The sequence below is a fragment of the Halichoerus grypus genome, chromosome 7, assembly GCF_964656455.1.
Source record: "Halichoerus grypus chromosome 7, mHalGry1.hap1.1, whole genome shotgun sequence".
NCBI classification, from domain to species: Eukaryota; Metazoa; Chordata; class Mammalia; order Carnivora; family Phocidae; genus Halichoerus; species Halichoerus grypus.
The window spans coordinates 146,189,254-146,212,462 of NC_135718.1; the positions used below are offsets into that span (position 1 = coordinate 146,189,254).

The window sequence follows — 23,209 nt, forward strand, 5'->3', positions numbered from 1 at the left end:
TCTTTGAAACTACAAGTCAGTACCATGGGGGTAGAAAACATCTGCACATTTAAATTATCTTAATGGTCGATAAAAACAAAAAACTATTGTAGGGAAAGGAAAAAGAATTTAAAGCTTCCAAGTCTCAACTGTATATTCTTTCCAGGAGACACTGAGGAGGTAAAAAAAAAAAGATTTTACTCACATGGTTTCATACTCAGTAACACCTCAAACAATAATTTGCTTTTAACCAAGAAGTGATTAATGGCAACAGTTTGCAAACAATAGCATTTTAGCAGGCAGTTCTTATTTTTTCAGTAAAAGGTGCAAGAAACTAAGCAAGGTTTTATATACACGTGAATCTTGTCTTTTAATTTAAAAAACACCCCTGAAGTTTTTTGGGGGAAGCCAGAAAGGCTGTAAGAAATCGGACTTCGGGTCAAAGATCAAAGAAACTGGTACTCACAAAGTACCCTGCGGCTATACATTAGACACAGGACAAGGAGGAGGGACCCAAAGAGGGAGGGGTGGCTCCCGTGCGTGGTCTATTAATTTAGTTTGCTCTCTTCTGTTCACATCCTGCGCGGACTCCACCCAAAGCAACCGAGCGAGGGGGTGGGTGGGACTCACAGCCAAGCAAATAACAGTCCCAGAAACCGAAACGGAATCGAGGTGAATTGTGAAAACACGGCTCACCAGAAAGAGGGGTGGAGAAGGGGGGCCAGGGGGGACCCTTCCCTTGGCTGGTGAGGCGCCCCTGTCCTCGCTGCTTCCTGGGGGCGCCCCCTCCCCTCAAGCGCCACCAGTTCCCTCCTGTCCTACACATGGGAGGAGGAAGGCACCATACAGAGCAAGGCCACTCATCCCTGGAACGTGGGCGGGGAACACACAAGTATCCCTCAGAGATTCTAGAAGAGAAACTGAGCGGCAGCAACCTGAAAGAGGCGGGGGAGAGAAGGCGAGGAACCACAGAGGTAGCCTGCTAGGGCGGGCGCCCCAGGAAAGAGCAGCTACCTGTTGAATGGAACTGGCCCTGTGGCGGCGGAGAGGGAGAGGGGCGCGGAAGCCCAGCGAGCGGACCGCCGTCTCCAGGGCAGCCCGTCCGGGGCCAGTGCGATCCCAGCCCCAGTGCCTGCGGGGGCCCCACCCTGGGAAGCCTGGCTGCAGACACAGATAAGAGACACCGACAGAAGAAAGGGGGAGGCGGCCCACTGGAGCCCGGCTGGCCCGCTCCCGCGGTTAGTCACTCACATCTGATACTCGTCTATCGCCTCCACCAGCTGGCCCCAAGAGTCGAAGTCGGCGCCTCTCCTAAAACTGGCGCCCCAGCGCTGCAGCAGACTCCGGGTCACCTCCGACATGGCCGGTGCCCACCCCGTCCCCTCCCGCCCCTACCCCAGCGAGGCCGGGCTCTAGGGCGCCATCCTCCCCGGGCCTGGCCCCGACATTAACAGGGCCAGGAGGAACCGCTACGGCCACCACCGCCACCCGCCGAGGAGCCGCCCAAGCCCATTTGCCGCCACAGCCAAACTTTGCGGCTCTGAAGCGGCCGCCCCGCCGAGGCTCCGCCCCGAGGCCCCGCCCCGCGTTAGGTTGAAGCCGCCCCGCTCCCGCGAGGGCCGCCATCGCTATTGCGGCTTTCTTCCTCGGCTTGGGAGGCCCGGCCGCGTCCTCTCTTCCTCTCAGGACAAGAGACCGCAGCTCACGATTAAAGACTGGGGAAGAGTAGCTAGGACAGGGCTGAGGAACGGAGCGTTTCGAGGGGGCCGCGATACGCGGCGCCTCCGCCCCTAAGCGGCGCGTACTGCCGCCTCGGTAGCTGTCATGGCGGCCCGGGCCACGTGACCCCGGCTCAGCGCAGGCCTGGTTGCCATTGCTCTGGTTCGGCAGCCCTGGCTCTCCGCCTCCCTCCCTTTCTCGTTTGTGGACTCGGACATTCCCTTTCTTCCCTTAGGAGGACTGCTACACAGATTTCCGAGAAATCCGGTAAGTTTGTCATGAGAATGGGCGTTTCCCAGTAACACCCCTACCCCTGGCGTTATCCCGGAGTCCCAAGCGATAGGGTCACCCCCCCCCCACCCTTTTACACGCGTTTTACAGTCTCCATAGACTCCCGGATAGTGTCCAAAAAAGTCTCCTTCTAATGCCTTGAAACAAACGAAAGAAAATGCAAGTTGGCCCCGCGAATCGATCGTATTAACAGCTAGACTCGCCGAATCCCCTTGCCCGGGTCTCCACTGGCAACTGGGGATCTTACAAGCTAAACGGGGGTTTGTTCTGCCGTCGTCGGCCCGCCTCTCCCGGGTGGAAAGTATCGGCTTTCCACGAAAATGCCTGTTCGGATGAGGGGGTTCCTAGGCTTGGCGCCTGCGCAAGGCCGCCGCGCGCCGCCTCCAGGGGTCGGCGCTCGGGAGGAAGAGGTTGGGTGCTAAACAGGAAGTGGGCGCTCCAAGCTCGGGGGTGGCTCCCAGGTAGGTTCGTGGGGGGCCCGGGGCCTGGCGAGTGGGGGACATCTTTCACTAATCGGAGGCAGGGGAGGTGGCAGCTTCGACCAGACCGTGGTGCTGGTGGCTCTCAGGGCACCCTTGCACCTGCGGGTGGGTGTGTCGCTGTTCTCGCCACCCTCCGAATTCCTGAAAACAGGAATGGCAGGTCTTAGAAAGGGGCAAGATGGGGCCGGGGCGGAGAGTACAGTACTTACCCTCTTCGTTCCTGAAGCCAGGATACACGGAACTGTGGACATTTTCATCCAGGAAGTGGAAATCCACCTGAAAAGGGTATTGGTAGAAAATTTGCTGTCCCAAAATCGAGTGTATGGTGTGCCATTATCTCCAGAAGGCTTGATTTATATGCACGTAGAAGCTGTATTAATTTACTTGTTATAAAGTTGGTTTACGTGGATGTTTAGAAGATTATATATATTCTTAAAAGAACTTGTTAAATGTTTTGAGCCGTAAGTGAACTTGCTCAATTTTCCATTGCGTATACAGTGCATTGACTATCTGGTGCTCTCCCAAATCGGTTTTGTCGGAAATAGGTGAATATTTTAAGGGAAGTGCTGCAGGAGGTGTTTCTTACACGGTGCAGCCCACCGTTGTTGTTTCTTTCCCCAGTAAGAAAATTCGATCAACAACATTGTATAATGCCTTTAAGTTAATTAAACCTTATCAGGTTTTCTTGACTGTGATTTCCCGGAATCTAGTTGCCACATTTAAGTGTTCCGCTGAGCCTTCCTGTATTCGCATTCTCTACCTAAGGACTATTAGGCAAGTGACATGCTTTTTTTTTTTTTTTTTTTTAAGATTGATTTATTTATTTGAGAGAGACTGTATGCAGGGGGAGAGAGAGAATCCTAAACAGGTTCCATGTTCAGTGCAGAGCCCAACTCGGGGCTGGATCTTAGGATCCTGAGATCATGACCTGAGTGGAAACCAAGAGTAGTACACTTTAACCAACTGAGCCACCCAGGCACCCTTGGGACTATTTTTTAAGTTGGCATTTCACTTAGATAGGTTTTCAGATACTTTGGGTTTATAGGATAGAAATTACTGATCAAGTATCATGTTTTTTTATTCATGAAAATTCTGATTTTTATTACTGTTCTGTGGAAAGTATATTTATTATAGAAACACATGCTGTAACCAGTTAATTGGCATCAGCAATACTGTGTTGGAAATACAGTTAATTTAAAACCTATTTATTTCAAGTAACCTTAGTTTAAATAAGGGTCATTATTTGTACATGTGTATGTCTCGTATATATACAAACACACACACATATATATTTTAAAAATGTATACATATATCCTTAGTAAACTTAATTTTTATACTATTTACATTATTATATGTTTTATTTTTATTTTTTATACAGTTTCCTTTTTTGTTTATAGGAAACAGCTGGAGAAAATGACACACTGGTTTCATAGGAACCCGTTAAAAGCCACAGCTCCTGTCGCTTTTAACTACTATGGCGTAGCCGCTGGCCCTGCTGCTTCAAAAATTTGCAGGTTAGTTTTAGTCAAACTCAGCAAGTACTGATTGAGCCACTTTTGGTTACAAGGTACTATTTTAGGTTTCATGGGCAATACAGAAGTATGTAACACCTTGCCCTACCCTTAGACTCTTTATAAACTTACAAATGACCTGTGAAGAGTGAAATAATAGATTATAAAGTTTGGCAGTCATCTAGGCTGCAGTCCTTAATTTTAGATCAGTGAGTCCCAGAGAGGCTAAAACAATCACAGTAAGAGTTAAGCTATATATTACAACAGTACAAGAGACTTCACAAAGCTGTATATGGCTATTGTTAGTTAGCCAGATGGTAAATTCATGGAGTTGTGAGCAGGGAGAGATCTCAGTAATCTGGAATAGGCTTTAGAGTGTTCATATAGGAGAAAGGACTTGAGTTGGAGTTTAAATAAATTGTATGGCTCAGTTCAGGAGTTGGCAAACTGTCCTGCAGATTTGGCCCACTGCCTGTTTTTATAAAGTTTTATTAGAACACAGCCATGTCACCTCACCCCATTTATTTATATATTGTCTCTGGCTGCCTTTGGCTGCTTTCCTGTACAACAGCAGAGTGGAGTGGTATCAGCGGAGACTTTCTGAACCACAAAACCTAAAATATTTTTCAGGCTCTTTATGGAAAAGGTTTGCTAATACTTGATTTAGATTGTAAGAAGTGATAGAAGAAAATCATATCTGTCAGGAAAACCTTTATTCTAGGGGTAGTGAGTAGAGCAGTTTGGAACAAAAGAGATAAATGCAAGAGATATTTCAAAAGAGGAGTCAACTGGTCAGAGTGTCTAATTTGCTCTGGGAAGTTGAAAAGGATTCAGTCTATATGAATAGATGATTTAGATGATCAAGACCTTGATGGTACCAGTAATGGAAAATTGAGAGTGTTGCTGCTTTTTGTGGAAAGAAGTAACGAGCAAAAGATAGGAAAGCTGGCTTATTTATGTAGATCAGAGGTCATCAGACTTTCTCTGTGAAGAGCTGAGTAGTAAACATTTTAGGCTTTGTGGGGCTGTATACACCTGCTGTTGCATATTCTTCTTTGTTCATTTTACAAAAACAAGCTGGGAGCTGTACAAAAACAAATAATAGGTTTGTTTGCTAACCCCTGATCTTACACTCTTAGAGATTGGTCCCGGCTTACTTGTTATATCCATAGCATTGGGCAAGTCTCTTAACTTTTTTGGGTCTTATTATTCATTTATAAAATGAACAGTCTAAAATAGATATTTCTAAGGTACATTTTTCCTGAAATTCTGTAATTTTAAGGTGAATATAACTTTATACAGTTGGGTTGCAGATGTTGAGTGCCTACCCAGAAATAGCTAGCAAATTATTTGAGCCTAGAATAGGCCTTAAGAATTCAGCTTTGTTTCTGGTCCGGGAATTACTCTTGCCTAGCTTCTAGTTAAATAACTCAACAATGACAAATTCATAAGGTAGCCCATCCCATTCTGGTCATCTGTATGTAATTGTTGGTATGTACTTTCTTGGAAATAAGCCTTCACGGAACTTGTACCAGTGAGTAAACATTCCATTCAGACCATTTAAAATTAAGTCTGAGCTTTCTTCTAAACATCACTGCTGCATTATAGGCCTTGTAAATCTTAAAACATTTGAAATGTGAGTATTCTTTTATTCAGCAAAGTATGTGCTTTGTCCTAGGCATCTACTAAGTTCTGGATATACAGTCCCTAGTCTCTCGGTGCTAACAATTGAAGTGTAGTCTTTCATTGGTCATTTATATGCAAGTGTCTTCAGTCATTGTCCCTGCGGTATGATTTCTGAACCCTCATTAAGCAAGTTACCTTCTGAAATTAGATGTGGAACTGGAACCTGGCCAAAGTAGAGCTGATGATGTAGATCTCAGATTGTATGTAAAATTGTTAAGACCTCAAAGGAGAGAAAGGCGGAAAGCCAAAGACTATAAACATTTTTAGGAACTTTTAGAGATAAGAGGATATCCTGGAAGATTTAGTGTTAGTGGAATACAGGGAGAAGAGACTTTCAAGAAGGAAATGGTGGATCTGCAACATTTATTGCTGCAGAGAAGTAAAGGAGAATGGAGACCAGGGAGCAGTTTTAAAATGAGTAGTGGCCACATGTTCTCACACACTCTTGATGTGTATGTTGAATTATAGGATGCAATTTAAAAATGGGGTTTCCTACTTAATAAGATACATTGATATAATGTCACGTTTTGAAATTTTAAGGAGATACTAAAACTGCATAAGCATGTTAAATTTCCATTTTCCAGAAAACTTTTATTGTGAACTGGTCTGTTTAATTTACTCATGCTTAATTTCTTTCTCCCATTTTACATGCTTGTGTTTATTTGATTTTTTTTAAATTGAAACTTGCTGTATATTTTTATTACACAATTGTATCCATGATTTGCCTCTTAGGTTGGGCTGAGTTTATTTTAGTACAACTTGTAAAACAATTGTTACTAGAAATTTCACTTACCCCCAGTGTTAGTCCTAATTAAGTTTATTCCTGTATACTCTTAGTAATACCTTAGAGGAAGTGTATGGGTGTGCATTATTTTAAAGCTTTTTACAGTTGAAACTTTATAAGCCACTTTTACATAGATTCATCATAATGCAGCTTACTTAATTTTACTGTTTCTGTCTCATATAAGTGACTTGAGATCATCCAGAGCACGACTGCTTGAACTCTTCACTGATTTGAGCTGTAATCCAGAAATGATGAAGAATGCATCAGATTCCTATTTTTCACTTTTACAAGGTTAGTTATTTATGGGAACTTCAGAGTTTTTAAAAAACAACTTTGCAGAAATTCACATTTAATTCTTAGACTTTACAAATTTGAATAGATTAGTCTTCTAGTCTGTATTCTTTGATATACTTGAGTTTCAGAAATGTGAGAATGTCAGGATGGTATTGGTCCCTCTAACATTTTGAAAATTAAATGTGTACATATTTCATATTATGTTACCCTAGAAGAAGGTGTGAGGTATGGGGGGGGAGAGGGGCTAGGAGTTTTCTTCAGATATCTGGATAAGTCATTATCTGAAAAAAATTTCCAAACATAATACTTGATATTTCTTCTAAAACTGAAATGCTGTACCTTTTTACAGGTTTCATAAATTCATTGGATGAATCTACCCAAGAAAGCAAGTTACGATATATTCAAAATTTCAAATGGACTGATACATTACAAGGACAGGTTCCAAGGTAGGCAAGCTAACAGTACAAAATGGAAGCCATTTTTGTAACTATTTAGCCAGTGGTTAACCCATAGCCTCTGTTTTTGAAGAAATAGAATATAGATCTGATCAGCATTTTCTCTTATCAGGTAATTAGTTAAAAACATTTGACCTAAACTCTTAATGCATTCTGTTAAGTAAAAATATAATTTATTTCTCCTGGACCAAATCTGTTTCTGAGATAATCAATACAAATGTTAACCAGACTTGAACACTCTTGGCTTTATTAATTATACGCAAAGAACAGTTTGGAAATTTGGAATCCAAATCTATCTCTTAGTCTTTGCCTGCCTTCAAGGAGAGCAAAAGTTTGCTTTTCACCTAGTTTTCTTTTATGATGGATAGTTCAGATGTCTTTGGTCAGTCTCTTTCTTTCTCTTTGTCCCCAGTTCCACCCCAGCTCCATGCTGTTTTGAGCATAGTTTTATTTTCTTCCTAATTTCTCGTCACTGTTTCTGCTCTTTTAAAAAATTTCGCCTCAACTTTCTTATCACTCACTTGAAACTAATCAGAAGAGGTCTAGTTACAACAGGAAACATCATAATGGTGCTAAACTTTTATTGAACTTTTTTTTTTTTTTAAACACCATTGTAGGGGCGCCTGGGTGGCTCAGTCGTTAAGCGTCTGCCTTCGGCTCAGGTCATGGTCCCAGGGTCCTGGGATCGAGCCCCGCATCGGGCTCCCTGCTCAGCGGGAAGCCTGCTTCTCCCTCTCCCACTCCCCCTGCTTGTGCTCTCTCTCTCGCTGTGTCTCTCTCTGTCAAATAAATAAATAAAATCTTTAAAAAAAAAAAAACACCATTGTATTACTTAAATGACCATGTATCCGGATCTCCATTTGCTGTAGAAAGTTGTATAAAGTCAGAAGGGAGGGAAGTGGAGCTTGCTGAGAGACCCAGGGCAGGCATTGCAGTGGAAGGAGTGTGGACTTTGGATTCCTATAAGGTGCAATCTCAGGTCTCTCTGAACACCTGCTTCAACTCTGGGTTGGGGTTGAGGAACAAAATAGGCAGATTTATGGTAAGTGACTCAAATAATGCCAGGTGTATAATAGATATTTAGTAAATTGTTAGTTTCCTTCCTTCCTTGGCAATATTGTATGTAGAATTCATAAATTTGGTAGGAAGTTGGGGACTATGGATTCTTTCCAAATTTTAATATTCTGGGATACTAAGGTTTTCCAAGTTCTCGTTTTATGTTTTTTTTTCTATTCTTTCTTTCTTTCTTTTTTTTTTTATGTGACCCCTTTGTACTTTATCTAAAATTCAGGAATGTTTTTCTTCAAAAAGATGTTTTTTAGAGTCAAACCTCTATCGTTATGACATCACGAAACTTTGGCAGATTCTAAAGTGTTTTGTATTACATACATTTGGCACTTTTCCCCACCATGCCAAATTTTGATTCCTTGTGACAACTATTTTCAGCGAGTTTTATGAGACAGTGAAAAATTAGATGATGAAGGCCTTAAGGAATGATACCCGATATTCTCTACATCTGAGATTTTTAAGTTGCTTTATCTTTGATTGCTGTTTATTCAGTAGAAAGTGTGCTGTGAATATATCTGTTCTGAAAAATGCTTTTTCAACTATATACATTCTGACTACTAAGATGTGGTACAATAAAAATGGAGTGTTTGGGAACAAGCAGACTGAAATAAATGAAGGCTAAAAAGGGAGACCGTTATTCATGAGACTTTATATAAATTAGCAAAACTATCTTATTTAAAGGTAAACTTATAAATTAGATATGCCTACCAGATTACCAGATGTAATTCATTTGAAAGTTCTCAATGCTGAAAAGAATAAACTTTTTTTTTTTAAGATTTTATTTATTTTTCAGAGAGAGCGCCAGAGTGTAGCAGAAGCAGGGGGAGAAGGAGGCTGAGCAGGGAGCCCGATGTGGGACTCGATCCCAGGACCCCGGGATCATGACCTGAGCCGAAGGCAGACGCTTAACTGACTGAGCCACCCGGGCGCCCCGAGAATAAACTTTTAAACTGTGCATTACAGCTTTTACCGGTGGGGTATCGATGGGCTAAGACTGTTTTTAAGAGGTTTGTTTAGTGCTTTGGCAGCACGTACGCTAAAATTGGAAAGTGTAGAGATTAGCGTGGCCCCTTTGGCAGGATGACACACAGATTTGTGAAGTATTCCACTAAAAAAATACATAACTTATATGTTTGTGTATTATAACATATTAAACAGGATAGTATGTAAGTTATTTTTGAATTGTGAATGTTTTATAACACCCCACCTTTTTTTTTAATCCAAAAAGTTTCCCTGTTTCCATTCCTTTTATAAGGCAGCAGTTAAATAAAAAATACAGAGTGGAGGGGCACCTGGGTGGCTCAGTCAGTTAAGCGTCCAGCTCTTGATTTTGGCTCAGGTTGTGATCTCAGTGTCATGAGATCAAGCCCTGCATTGGGCTCCGTGCTCAGCGGGGAGTCTGCTTGAGATTCTGTGTCCCTCTCCCCTGCCCCTCCCCCCACAAGTGCTTGTGCGCATGCATGTACCCTCTCAAATAAATAAATCTTTAAAAAACACAAAGTGGGACCATGATTCTAGTTTCTTCCCTTTGGGTAATTTTTCTGTATCTTAGTATTATGTGTATAAAATAAGGATATTCTGTTTTCTTCATCACTTAAGATAAATGAGTAATACATAAAAAAAATTCAAGTTCTTATCAAAGCAGGAATGATTAAAAATTAGTATTACCTTATTTGCTAAATAAGCTCTTGCCATCCTCTTGGTGTCATGTTTAGTAATAGAATCTGAAGGAAACAAATAAGATGTTTGTAAGACCTTTTTTCTTTGTGGTACACTTAATGATTGGCTTGGCATTCGAAGTCTACCTGTTTCACCTCAGCTTGGCTTTTTGACCTCGATTTCTTTTTACGAACCGTGTGCTCCATCACACTAGTTGGGTCACTACTCAGAAAAAATGTTTATGCTTTTCTTGTGCTTTAACAGCATCATTCCCTTACCTGGGGTAACCTTCTGCCTCCCCTCTAGCCATCTTTCAAGGCACAATTAGAGACTGTCTCTACCATTAAACCTCCTTTAATCATTCTTGCCTGAAACAATCTCTCTCTGAATTCCATTGTTTTTAAATTGGTATAAGAACCACCCACTCCAGAATCAACTGGGTACTTACTAAAAATATAGATTCTGGGCCCCTCCCAGACTTTGTGATTCTCTGGAGTTGAGTCCCATAATTTGTATTTTTAAAGCTAGTCTATGTACAGTAACCTTTGAGAATCTACTGTTTTCATGTTTACTATTATGGTCCATTATTTTTAGTCATTAAACACAAGGACTGTTCTCTTCATTTTTCCAGTTAGCATATAGTTGTTTTATAATTTTGAGTTGGATGTACAGTGGGCTTCATATAGCATTGTCTCAGTAATTGACAGAACTTAATGACACCCATGTTTATAATTCTAGTGCCCAGCAGGATGCTGTTTTTGAATTAATTTCCATGGGATTTAATGTAGCTTTATGGTATACCAAATATGCTTCAAGACTGGCTGGAAAAGAAAAGTAAGTCTAAAGGGGAAGGTTGTATACGTATGTGTTATTTTTCAAATATATGGAGATTCATTATTAAAAAGTCTGGGCTATTGATAAAAAATACCACTTCTGTTAGAGGAAAGGTTGCCTCATAGTATTGGTATTTTAAGTATCGATTATGGAGCCCAGTGTTAAAAGGGAAAAAAAATTAATCTTGTCATGAGGAAGGTCTTTATAAATGAAACCCCAAACCAAGAGAAGGAAAAAATAGAATATTTGACTGCATAAAAGTACCATAAACAAAGTTAAAAAACAAATGACAGATGGTCAAAAAAATTGCGATGCATGTGACAAATTGTTTTTATAATGGAAAGGAAAGGAAAAGACCAACAAATCATTAGAAAATAAGTGAAGGACATAAACCGGCAGCTCACAGAAAAAGAAATACAAAGATGTGAAAGATGTTTTGAAGGATTCAAGAACTGTTAAATGAAATAAGATGCAATTTTTATAATAGTAAAAATGGGTGTTAGCAATATGAAACTGGCAACTACCAACTGTGGTGCATCTGACCATGCATATATACGCAGCCATTTAAACATAAAGTTGAGGGGCGCCCGGCTGGCTCAGTCGGTGGAGCATGTGACTCTTGATCTCAAGTTGTGAGTTCGAGCCCCACGTCGGGGGTAGAGATTACTCAAAAATAAAATATTAAAAAAATAAGTAAAATAAAGTTGAATTATATGTGCTGATATAAAATTATTTCTAAAGTAATTAGGTGATTAAAACAAGAGTGTATATATGTGTTAAGTGTGTGCATGCATTAAGTGTAGAATATTTTGTGCTTGTTTAATGCACAGAAGATTATCTGGAAGGAACAGCAAGAAGCCTCTGTCCCAACCTATAGACAGGGTCTCCCTTTTTTTCATTTGTAGTGCCTTCTGTGGATAATTTTCATGTGCATTTGTTACTTTTTTAAGAGTCAGATTTGTTTTTTGAAGGGAGAAAACTACTGGTGAGAAATACAAATGACTAATTTGGTTTTATGATAATGCATTAGTTGTTGGTTTTAGTACAAGAAACAGGATTCATCCTCTAACTAATGTAACCACTTTCTTTAAGCATAACAGAAGATGAAGCAAAAGAAGTCCATCGAAGCCTAAAAATTGCAGCGGGGATTTTTAAACATTTAAAGGTAAAATAATAATAACGATAAAATATATTCCTAATGCTTTAATTCTTGAATAATTTTTCTTTCTTTGGGGAATGGGGAAGGAATTATTTCACTTTGTAAAAAGAACCTAGTATAGGTTGTTTTTCTTATGTTGAATACTTTATTGATGATTGCAGCCAATTACAGAAGTTCAGATGTCTTCATTTTAGAAAATTATCAGTGAATTTTACAGTTAGAAAATTCAAGTTGTAATTCACTGGTTATTTTTGTATCCCTTTGGTAAAGATAAAAAACAAAGCACGAAAATTGACGGTTCTTACCATTTCTCATTGCGGTCTGTGGCAGTTGCCAGGATAAATCATGATTCTGCAAAACTGAACTTCTGAGGGTATTCTCTGTACTCCATGAAAAGGCTAGAGGGGCAGTCAGTACGCAGTAATTATATTAAATCTCCAGTGATGGAAATTAGGAGAAAGACTGATGTATTTAGCAATCAGGATTACCCCCACCTCATCCTTATTAAACCGCTATTTACTAAACACCTTCCAGAGGCCAATAATAGGTTTTCTCACGATAAAATAAGATGCTTTTACAGTGATTAAAAACCTATGATCCTGAGTTACCTATAGAATTGTAGACCTCTTTGTACTCTACAGTTATTAACATAAATGAGTAATTCTAGCTGTCATGCAAAAGAGAACTTTGGTTACTGTTTCAGTTAAACATTTTCTTTTCTTTTTTTAAAGATTTTATTTATTTGACAGAGAGAGAGACAGCGAGAGAGGGAACACAAGCAGGGGGAGTGGGAGAGGGAGAAGCCGGCTTCCTGCCCAGCAGGGAGCCCGATGCGGGGCTCGATGCCAGGACCCTGGGATCATGACCTGAGCCGAAGGCAGACGCTTAACGACTGAGCCACCCAGGCGCCCCCAGTTAAACATTTTCTAAGATGAAAATATAACTTGCATATCTAAGCTATCTATTTTGACCCAAGTTTTGCAGACACGTATGAGAAGCTTTAAAAATTTTTAGTATACGGGAGCTTTTGTTCTCTAGAAGCTTAATATCGCTCCTTTTTACACAATTTTGGTGCCCTGAATTATTTTTGTTTAGGATTTTTTTTCTTTAAGACATTTTTTAAAAGATTTTATTATCTTTAATTTTAATTTTATTTATTTATTTATTTTGGGTAGGGGAGGAGAGGGGAAGGGCAGAGGGAGAGAGAAACCCAAGCAGACTCCATGCTGGGCCACGGAGCCTGACAGGGGGCTCGATCTCAGGACTCTGAGATCAGAACCAGAGCTGAAATCAAGAGTCATACACTTAACTGACTGCACCACCCAGGAACCCCAAGATTTTATTTTTAAGTCATCTCTACACCCAAGATGGGGCTTGAACTCATAACCCTGAGATCAAGAGGAACATGCTCTACTGGCTGAGCCAGCCAGACACCCCCTGAATTTCTGATAAATCCCCAAACTGAATGTCTCTTCCATTTTGTTCATCTCTAACAACTGGGTTAAAATAAAATGTGGCTTCTTTGTTGTTTTTCTTTCTCTCTCAGGAAAGTCATATCCCAAAGCTTATTACACCTGCAGAAAAGGGGAGGGATTTAGAGGCACGACTACTAGAAGCTTATGTTGTCCAGTGTCAGGCTGAAGCTCAAGAAGGTATCCTAAATATTGTAAGATTTTTTTTTTTTTTAAGAAATTTCTCTTGGCATCTAATTTTTTTTTTTTTTAAATCAGAATTAGCTGGATTTGAGTCTCACATTTGAGAGATTTATAGTGAGGAACAACTTCACCTTCAGCATTTGCCTTCATGGATAGTTTAGCAGGAAAAGGCCTTGCAGTTTAAAAAGGATTTTGATGTCATGCCATTTCTGACAACATCAGATTAATTCTGTAACTCCTCTTTTCCCTCTCTACCTTGCTCTTTCCTTTTCTTCTTCCACTGTTTGGCTTGCCTTTAAATGTTCACCTTTCAGTGTCAGGAAATAAATGAAGACTCCAGTAAAACCAATAAAGAAACTTTGTAGGCTTTTTGTTTCTCTTTATTTTAAATTCCAGTGCCCTGGAAGTGTTTGTTCTCCTCTGACATGCTGTTTTGTAGTAGTAATTTTTTGTGATTAGCTAGTAATTGGGTAGTGATTTAAAGAAACAATATCAGAATCAGCAAGCTCAGTGTTTTTGGTTTATGTTTGCATTTTCTGTAAGTTAACTTTTCATGTTAAAATTCTTAACAAACTATTAAAATTCCAAATAGATTGTTGGGCTGTCTTTTGCTGTTATAATTAATTTAATGCAAGTAAACTTAATTACACATTCACTTTATTGTGCTTTGGTTACAGTAACAATTGCTCGAGCAATTGAACTGAAACATGCTCCTGGACTAATTGCTGCCCTGGCCTATGAAACTGCCAACTTCTATCAAAAAGCTGGTAAGTTTATAATTCTTTTGTTATATTTTTAGTCTTTAGATTTTTGGATTAAACTCTTGGCTTAACAGGGAATAAGCAAAACAAATAGATTCTCAGATTATTTCATCATTTGCAAAACTGGAATAATACCTGTGTTATTATCGTGTTTCAAAGAATGAGAACTGGGGGCGCCTGGGTGGCTCAGTCGTTAAGTGTCTGCCTTCAGCTCAGATCATGATCCCGGGGTCCTGGAATCGAGCCCCACATCGGGCTCCCTGCTCCGCGGGAAGCCTGCTTCTCCCTCTCCCACTCCCCCTGCTTGTGTTCCCTCTCTTGCTGTGTCTCTCTCTGTCAAATAAATAAAATCTTTAAAAAAAAAAAAAAAAAAAATGAGAACTGTTAATGCGCTACATAACTTTTAATGGAAAGGACAGAGCAATCCTTCTTAACCAGTTATATGTAATAATTATACAGGTGTTTTATTTTGAAGTTTTTTTGATCTTAATAATAACCTTACAGTTGCTGTCATTAAAGAAACAACTCCAGAGAGTTAGTTAACCTGTAATTTAACTGTTAGCAGGCGTGAAGTTGGGACTAGAACTCAGGTCTTCTCATTAGCCTGTTATTCTTTTCATTCACTTATTTAGGAAACAAGCATTTGTTTCTATTTATGGGATGATTACTATTTTAGTTGCTAGCTATACAAAGATTAATAGAACAGATTCACAGTCTGGTGAAAGAAACAAACACATAGCCACATTATTATAGCATAAAATAAGATGTTACTACAGCAGTGTAATAAAAACCAAAGGATCTGGGGATGCTAGAGGAGACTGTCTAGGGAAAGGTGGAGTTTGAGCCTGACTTTGAAACATAAACAGAAGTTCTAAGTTTGCTGGGAAACTTTACCATATGGGAAGAGTAGAACGTTCTGTAGTACGTACACAGAGAAGAAATAATTTAGCACGTTCTGGGACCTTTAAACAGATGCCTTAGCTGAAACACAGGGTGAGTGATAGGAGAAAAGGTTAGGAAAGTATGCATGTGTGAGATCCTGAATTGGTTTGAAAGCCTATCTAAGAAGTTTGGTTTTTATTCTGTAGATAATTGAAGCAAATCTGACTGATTGGATTTAAATTTAAGAAAGGTCTTGTAAGATGAGAAATGGGCTTGCTAGGTGAAAGGACTATTAGGCTGACTCCACAAGTGATTATAGTCCATGGAGGAAGTGATGGAAGCATTGACAAAGACACTGAAGTGGGGAGTGGAGAGAAATGGATTAGAGAGAAGTTGGCAGGATGTGAATAAGTGTGTTAGGCAAGATTCAGTGCTGCAGTGATGGACCAGTAAGGAGAGTGTCCGTGTTTCTGACTTGGGTGACCACACTGCGCATTGCTATGTTATATAATTTTAAGAAAACAGTATAACGGTATGTAATTTGTATTTATCTTGAAGTTCTGTTTTTATCATTATCTTAAACTTGTTATGTTAACCATCAAAAGATGGGCCATGGTATTTAAACGGTCTTATTATGTAGTTAAAATATTATGGGAAAATCACTTTAAAGCAAAGTTTTTTTGGAAAATGTGTCAATGCTTGAGTTTTAGACTTGAATGGCATTCTGCTTTTAGCATCTGAACACATGATCTAAAAGTCTTCTAGTGAATCAGGGTGAAATTATATTTTGCTTTTTAAAATGTAACTTTAGATCATACTTTATCCAGTTTGGAGCCTGCGTATTCTGCTAAATGGAGAAAATATCTTCACTTGAAAATGTGTTTCTACACCGCTTATGTAAGTATTTATAATCTGAAAAACAATGTAAATTACTGTCTTTCCAGCCCCTTGAGTGCTAGGTCTGTCATCTTGTCAGACTCTTAATTAGCGTTTTACAAATAACGGACAGCTCTCAGTAACTGTTCACGGACAGTGCAGCCATTGTGAGCTGAAGTGGGTGCAAAGACATTATGTAGAATTGTAGAACTGGGTTATAGCAGTGGAATTATTATTTGAGCAAAACCCACTTTTAATCTGGAACCTTCTGCCTACTTAATGAGAATTCTCTCCTTTCCTCTTGTACATTGAAGAAGGTATTTACCGATTCTGATCTTAAGGCATTACACCCAGTATGTCCCCTAGATCTGTGCAGAACCCTAGTAGGCACTGTTTGAGAAGTTACTTACCAGTCTCTTACACCGACCAACAAACTTACTTGTTTGTTGGTTAGAATGTCATGTGAGAGATAATCAAACACCGTTTTTGGATCCAGGTTGATACTTTATTCCTTATACCTTAAAAATCTGTTTTCAAGAATTTGCAGTCCTGCTTTGATACAGACCTTGAAAGAACGAGCATGGCCTCCTACAGGCTGAAAAAATGTCTCTTGACAACTGTTTAGTCATTAACCTTAGAATCCTCCCTCCCTGTCCCTCTGCATTAGCACCGCAGTTTCCTTCCTTTATCTGCTGTGCCTGAATCGTAAAAACAGATTTCATTATTCAGAATACTTTCTGCTGTCAGCCCATAGTTAGAAGGTTAGTGTGGCTCAAAACCTTGACATAATCCCACTTTTTATACTAACAGATTGGGGGGAAGCTTATTGAAGGAAAGAAGTGTAAGGGGTTGCATTGATACTTCCCACAGTGGACAAAGGCGCTCATTCATCTGATGTATATGTAAAATGATAGCAGAAAGCATCATTTGCGGAGAGAATGAATAAAAATTTGTTTCTTTATCAGGCTTACTGTTATCATGGTCAGACTTTGTTGGCTAGTGATAAATGTGGTGAAGCAATCAGGTCTCTCCAAGAAGCAGAAAAATGTAAGTATTCCTGCCAGAGTATTAACTCCTTTTTAAAAAATAAATGTTTTATCATAAAAGGAAATAAGCAGTTAAAAGAGATTTTTGGGTGAGTTCATGAAAGAGAATGGGACCAAGTGAGGGAATTGGAGAGAGAGAAACAAAGTTTTAAAAGCCGAAAAACCTGTAGAAAATACCCCCTTTCCCCTTACACTGTTACTGATATTACTGTTCTACTAGGTAAGGAGCAGAAAAGTTCCTATCATCTCTGATTCAAAGCCTTTTTGGTATAGTCAATAATTATAATCAAATGATTTTTATATCCCTTTCACATGCAGTTTATGCAAAGGCAGAAGCATTGTGCAAAGAATATGGAGAAACCAAAGGACCCGGACCAACGGTCAAACCTTCAGGACACTTATTCTTTAGGAAACTTGGAAACCTTGTGAAGAATACCCTAGAGAAATGTCAGAGAGAAAATGGATTTATGTGGGTACAGCTTGGTATTATTTTAGTAATATTAGTATAGTATATGTATTTGTAATTATAATGTTCAAATATGTTGTATCAGTAATCTCACAGTTTCTGTTAGTCTCTACCCCCAAAGGTTTTATGTCAGATTGCATTTAAGTTTAACTCTAATTTTGTCTTTAAATTGGTAATAAAGTTCCCTTGTGTTGGACCTGACTTTATTCTGCTTCTGATGATGATATATAAAAGCAGATTTTAAAATTAAACATAAGTTATTAACATATAGCTCACTTATAGTGTCTTAATTTTCTCTTAACTTTGCCTCCCTGCTATTTCTTCCCCATGTGTTATATATAGCTTCTCTGCTCCCTTTGCATATTCATCTCACTCTGGTTGCAGCTGTCTGTAAAGCAGGGAAATGGATTTTCTGTCAGTCCTGCCTAGTCCCTATCAAGCAGTTTTCCATTAAGTCAGCATTGTTCAAACTGTAGATCACCACCTGTGTGGCTTGGGAGAATCAGTTTTGTCCCCGCTTTTGTCTCTCTACGTTCTTCCCCTTATATTCTGCATCTGGTCACACTGAGCCCTTTTACTTGCTTAAACATGGCTAGTATAACTTCCATCACTTCTTTTGGAAAGCATTTCTGAACCACCCCCGCCCCCCAACATTGGGGTTAATTGCCCCTCTTTCGTGTTCTCATGGTATACAACATCTATTACAGCTTCAGTTATGATGCATTGTTGTTGACAAGTTTTCCTGACTGTTTCGTCTACTCGTACAAGCTGCATGAGGCAGGAGAATCTTGTCTGTCTTATTCATCATTAAATTGTCTTTCTCTCTCACAGGGCCTTGAACATAGTAGACGCTCAAGTAGTTGATGAATGAAATGAATTGCTTTTTAAATTGCTTTTTGCAGTTACTTTCAAAAAATTCCAACAGAAGCTCCACAACTGGAACTCAAAGCAAATTATGGTCTCGTAGAGCCTGTACCTTTTGAATTTCCTCCTACAAGTGTGCACTGGACACCAGACACGCTGGCCGCATTTGATCTCACCAAAAGACCCAAGGATGACAGTGTACGAGATTGGCTTTCTTCCATTTGTTCACAAAAGTTCAAAAAGAGAATTCAGAATTAGCATTTTGATATTTTTCTCTACTTAAGTAGATATATACATTTGTCTAAATGTTAAATTAGCTAACTGCAGTGTTTGGTGTAATGTGTGTTGTCGAACTCTCTCAGAGATAAGATCTCTAGGCCTTAATTATCTTCTGATTTCCTACATAATTGAGGTCGTTTTTGAACACATTATCTTGCCTTTCTGTAGTTTATCAGAGACGCTTTTAAGAAGAGTGTGGGAGAAGAGGTCTAAAACAGATGGCTTGTCCATGTTTATATTGCTATAGCAATACTTTGTTTTTGATTTAGCATATCGCAGGGTATTTGAGGATTTGATCTAATTTCAACATTCCGTGAAATCATCCGGGGTAAAATAAGACTGCTTTTATTCATTTATATCTAAGTACGTCTAGGTGTACTAAATCAAATAGTAGATTAAGTGGAAAATTTGAGGCTTGACTGCCAAAAGGGGAGGGGTCTGAAAAAAAGGGAATGGGAATTAATTTCCAGCCATAGCTCCTTCCTTGAAATGTTTTTATGTAATTTCATTTCTTAAAAGTCTAAGGTGGAAAAGATCTAGTGTTTGTTTTCCAAATATTAGTTTACAGTTAACAGTTAACACTGTGTTTCTCTTTCTCCCTAGCCCAAACCCAAACCAGAAGAAGTGGTGAAACCTGTGAAAGAACCAGATATCAAACCTCAGAAGGACACGGGGTGCTACATCTCCTAAAGTACATTGATAAAATGTGCACTTTGAATTTCTCTACTAGTAGATAAGATAAACCATGGAACTTCAGTTCGTATTTCTTGAAATGTTTCCTCTGAAGCCTGTAGAATGACTTAGTACATTCAGAGGGAATCTGCCTTCAGTTTATTTCTTCTTGATTTTTAATATAGTAGAGATGTTTCATGCTTTGTTTCCAGACTCCATTTTAATCAGGACAACGTGTAAAAGATTTTATTGTGCTTCTAAAGGGCATGTTTGGCTGTTGATTTTTGTTCCGAACTCTGAGTAGTAGTAAGTTTCCGGTTACTATATTATAGTGGTTTCAGGTATGTTTTTCTATCTTCACAAACAAAAAAGTTTATTTTCCTTTCTCTTATTTGATGCCAGAAGAATGACAGGAGTTGGATTTTAACTGAGAGGCTTTTCCCCCTCACCATTATGTTATCACACAGACTTGTTATGTTCTGGGTCTCTTATCTTTTCTGGTAGAAAAGTCATTTATAGTTGGAGATCAGAAAATCTGCATACCAAATCCCTTACATATGTAAGAAGCTATAATTTGTTCAGAAATCAGTGTTTATAGGTATTTGAGACCATTTAAGAACTTACCCCAGGGGTGCCTGGCTGACTCAGTGCGGGGAGCATGCGACTCTTGATCTTGGGGTTCTGAGTTCAAGCCCCATGTTGGACATAAGAGATAACTTAAGTAAATAAATAAATCTTTAAAAAAAAAAAAAAGCACATACTCCTGTTCTGGTAGCCTCGCACTTTATTTCAATCTCAATAAACCTACAATGATTTTTACAAGTACCTTTCCTGATGGGTACTTAGAGGACAGAACTTTGTGACAGCTCTTTATGAACACAGAATGAAAATGTTTTTGCAGAAGTGAGATACTGCATGATATAAAGAAGAAACTTTTTAAACCTAAACGAGATAGGTTGTCCTGAATTACACTAGTAACTCTACATTTTGGCGACAGAAGTTATGGTAAAATGCCTTTGTTACCTGACTTCAGTGTGCATTGTTTCTATATGGGTTTCTAATACACACGTCCTATCCAAATTGTATTGCTTTAGGCCAAAGGCCAGAACAAAAACTTAAAGAGCAAACATACGGTATGATCTTAAAAATAGCTCGTAATATTTGAAACAATTAGTTTAGCGTATACACAAACCTGGGAAATAGTGGATGCATAATACTTTAACAAAAGTCACACATCTGTAGGCTTATCTTTTGATTATTCTTCTGGGAAAAATTAGCTAATTTTTCTATCATAAATGACAGATGGTTCACTTAATAGAAATAATAGTAGTGTATATTGGGAGCGTACTGTGTGCCAGGCCCTCTGCTGAACCCTTACAGAGATAAACCATGGAATCCACACAGCAACCCTGTGACAAGTAAGTAAAGTCTGCATGAGGTTTTGAAATAGTAATAAACATTTCATTATGAAGAATAAATAGGGGCACCTGGAACATATGACTCGATCTTGGGGTTGTGAGTTCGAGCCCCACGTTGGGTGTAGAGATTATTAAAAAAATTAAAAAGAAATAGATTATGCCTATCTGAATCAATATTGTGTTCAAATAAATGATTACTTAAATCACAGTTTTCACTCTTGAAAATACATAGAATCAGGGTTTTTTTTAAATATGTGAAAATGCTAATTACCCCTTGCTCTATAACATTTAATATTTGAAGCTGCAGATTCTAATAAATGGAATAATAACCAGACAGACATTTAATTTTATTTTGCTGTGTATAGAAAAAATATTTCAGTTAAATTTCACTGTATTTTGTGTGCTACTACAAAATCATTGGTTTGCTGTATGCCATTTACTGATAAAACTTTAAACAGTACTTAATGCCAGCTTTTTGCTCTTGGCCTACAGGACCTGTTTGTCTTAGGTACTAGTGCTTATTAACCTAGTTAACTCAATTTTCACATGAACATTTTTGTGAATCATACTACCATATATGGAATGAAAACACGTCATATGGTCAGTGCTTCTGTAAAATGCAGGAAATACTGGTATTACTTTAAATCAGTAATTGGCAACTTCGACGTGAGCAAGTAATAAATAGCGTGTTGACTCAGCATAAGTGATGCATTGTGACTAGAATCCCCCAATCTTTATTGTATTCTTTAAAATGGTGTTGGAAATTTTTGGAAGTTAACAGATATAAAGCAGTTGCATGAAGGCTGTAGAGGGATGTAACTGTGTTAACTGCATTGCATACATTTCATACTTAGTTTAAACTGGATAATGACAGCTAACATACTCTGCTAAAAGTATTGTTTGTATAATGAATTATCTTTTTATTTATGAAAATAAAGTAATTTTACTTAACAGTTTCATCGGGATTTTGTGTTTTGACAAATATTTTTACATTTATTAAACCAGTAACCGTTAATACGGCACAAAAACCCTAACTCTTCACGGTAACGTTTTCGGATGACAGACACGTGCATCAGTGGCTTCACGCCACCGGAGTTCATTAAATATCCAACACTCCCCCACCTCCTTGGTTCCTATTTATGTTTATTGGTACTTACCACCTCTGAATCTCAAAGTAGGAGTTCACTTGGCCTGTATCTACCGTACTCGTCACACTGGATGTGGTGTGTTCTGTGGGAAACTGGGCTAGAGAGCCAGTCCTTGTGGCTGAGCAGTGCTCTGTACAAAACTCTGTGCTTTGGAAACTTGAGGTGGCATTTTCAGTGCCATATAAATGTTACTGAGACATAGAACCCCATTCAGAAATCTTATTTTCCAGAGTGTGCTTTAGAAAATACCACATTATTTGTCTCTTAATATGTGTATAAAAATAAATTTGTGGGGTGCCTGGGTGGCTCAGTTAAGCTAGTCTGCCATCTGGTCAGGTTGTGATCCCAGGGTCCTGGGATCAGGATCGAGCCCCGTGTCAGGCTCCCTGTTCAGTGGGGAGTCTGGTTCTCCCTACCCCCCCCCCGCCATTGTGCTCTCTCTCTAAAATCTTAAAAAAAAAACTTGCAATGTCATTTGGGTTACCATAATTTTGTGTCTGAAGATTTGATATTTGAGCAATTTGCTTGGAATTTACATTTTAATTTAATTTAATTTTATTTTATTTTATTTTAAGATTTTATTTATTTATTTGACAGAGAGAGACACAGCGAGAGAAGGAACACAAGCAGGGGGAGTGGGAGAGAGAGAAGCAGACTCCCCGCGGAACAGGGAGCCCAATGTGGGGCTCGATCCCAGGACCCTGGGATCATGACCTGAGCCGAAGGCAGATGCTTAACAACTGAGCCACCCAGGCGCCCCAACATTTTAATTTTATTTTTAAAGATTTTATTTATTTATTTATTAGAGCACAAGTAGGGGAGGGGGCAGAGGGAGAAGGAGAAGCAGACTCCCCATTGAGCACAGAGCCCCATGGGGGAGCTCAATCCCAGGACCTTGAGATCGTGACCTGAGCCAAAGGCAGACGCTTAACCGACTGAGCCACCCAGGTGCCCCTACATCTTTATTTTTAAACATGTTTTAGTAGTAAACTAAAGGGACTAAATTAAGGGGAGCCTACTTTGAATTATAAAACAAAAACCCACTTATCCAAAAGGCCAGAGCTATCACTAAAATGCAATTCAATATATCTAAAGCCTTTGATATGCTTGAGGTAGGTGTGAGTTCATATTGTCATTCATTTGCTCCCTAGAGAAAATGTTTGTTCACCAGTGGCTTGAGTTTTATTCTCCAAAAAAAAAATTTTTTTTTTAAGTTTTGCT

General features: G+C 39.1%; 2 protein-coding genes and 1 non-coding gene across 7 annotated transcripts in view; 2 read left to right on the plus strand and 1 right to left on the minus strand.

The window, feature by feature from the left end:
• AIDA (axin interactor, dorsalization associated) overlaps positions 1-1,518 on the minus strand; it is a 34,318-nt gene extending 32,800 nt beyond the window's left edge. The window contains exon 1 of the mRNA XM_036097627.2: positions 1,231-1,518. Coding sequence (XP_035953520.1) covers positions 1,231-1,340 — 110 coding nt within the window. The 5' untranslated portion in view covers positions 1,341-1,518. The remainder of the gene's footprint in view (positions 1-1,230) is intronic.
• A 52-nt stretch (positions 1,519-1,570) lies between these two features.
• BROX (BRO1 domain and CAAX motif containing) lies at positions 1,571-21,796 on the plus strand. 5 transcript variants are annotated; one of them, XM_078078401.1, is made up of 13 exons: positions 1,571-1,965; positions 3,850-3,985; positions 6,637-6,743; positions 7,096-7,192; positions 10,667-10,762; positions 11,855-11,927; positions 13,468-13,573; positions 14,254-14,343; positions 16,031-16,116; positions 17,061-17,142; positions 17,460-17,610; positions 18,510-18,669; positions 19,354-21,796. In XM_078078401.1, the coding sequence occupies exons 2-13, from the start codon at positions 3,885-3,887 to the stop codon at positions 19,438-19,440; spliced, it is 1,236 nt and encodes a 411-aa protein (XP_077934527.1). In that variant the 5' UTR covers positions 1,571-1,965; positions 3,850-3,884; the 3' UTR covers positions 19,441-21,796. The 5 variants fall into 5 exon arrangements, with proteins under 5 accessions (XP_077934527.1, XP_077934525.1, XP_077934528.1 ...); XM_078078399.1 differs by having other exon boundaries at positions 3,869-3,985; XM_036097625.2 differs by lacking the exon at positions 1,571-1,965 and adding an exon at positions 2,369-2,450 and having other exon boundaries at positions 3,869-3,985.
• On the plus strand, positions 9,286-9,384 carry LOC118542437 (U6 spliceosomal RNA). The gene has a single exon (XR_004920590.2). It is a non-coding gene; the product is annotated as a U6 spliceosomal RNA (small nuclear RNA).
• Positions 21,797-23,209: the final 1,413 nt, after the last annotated feature.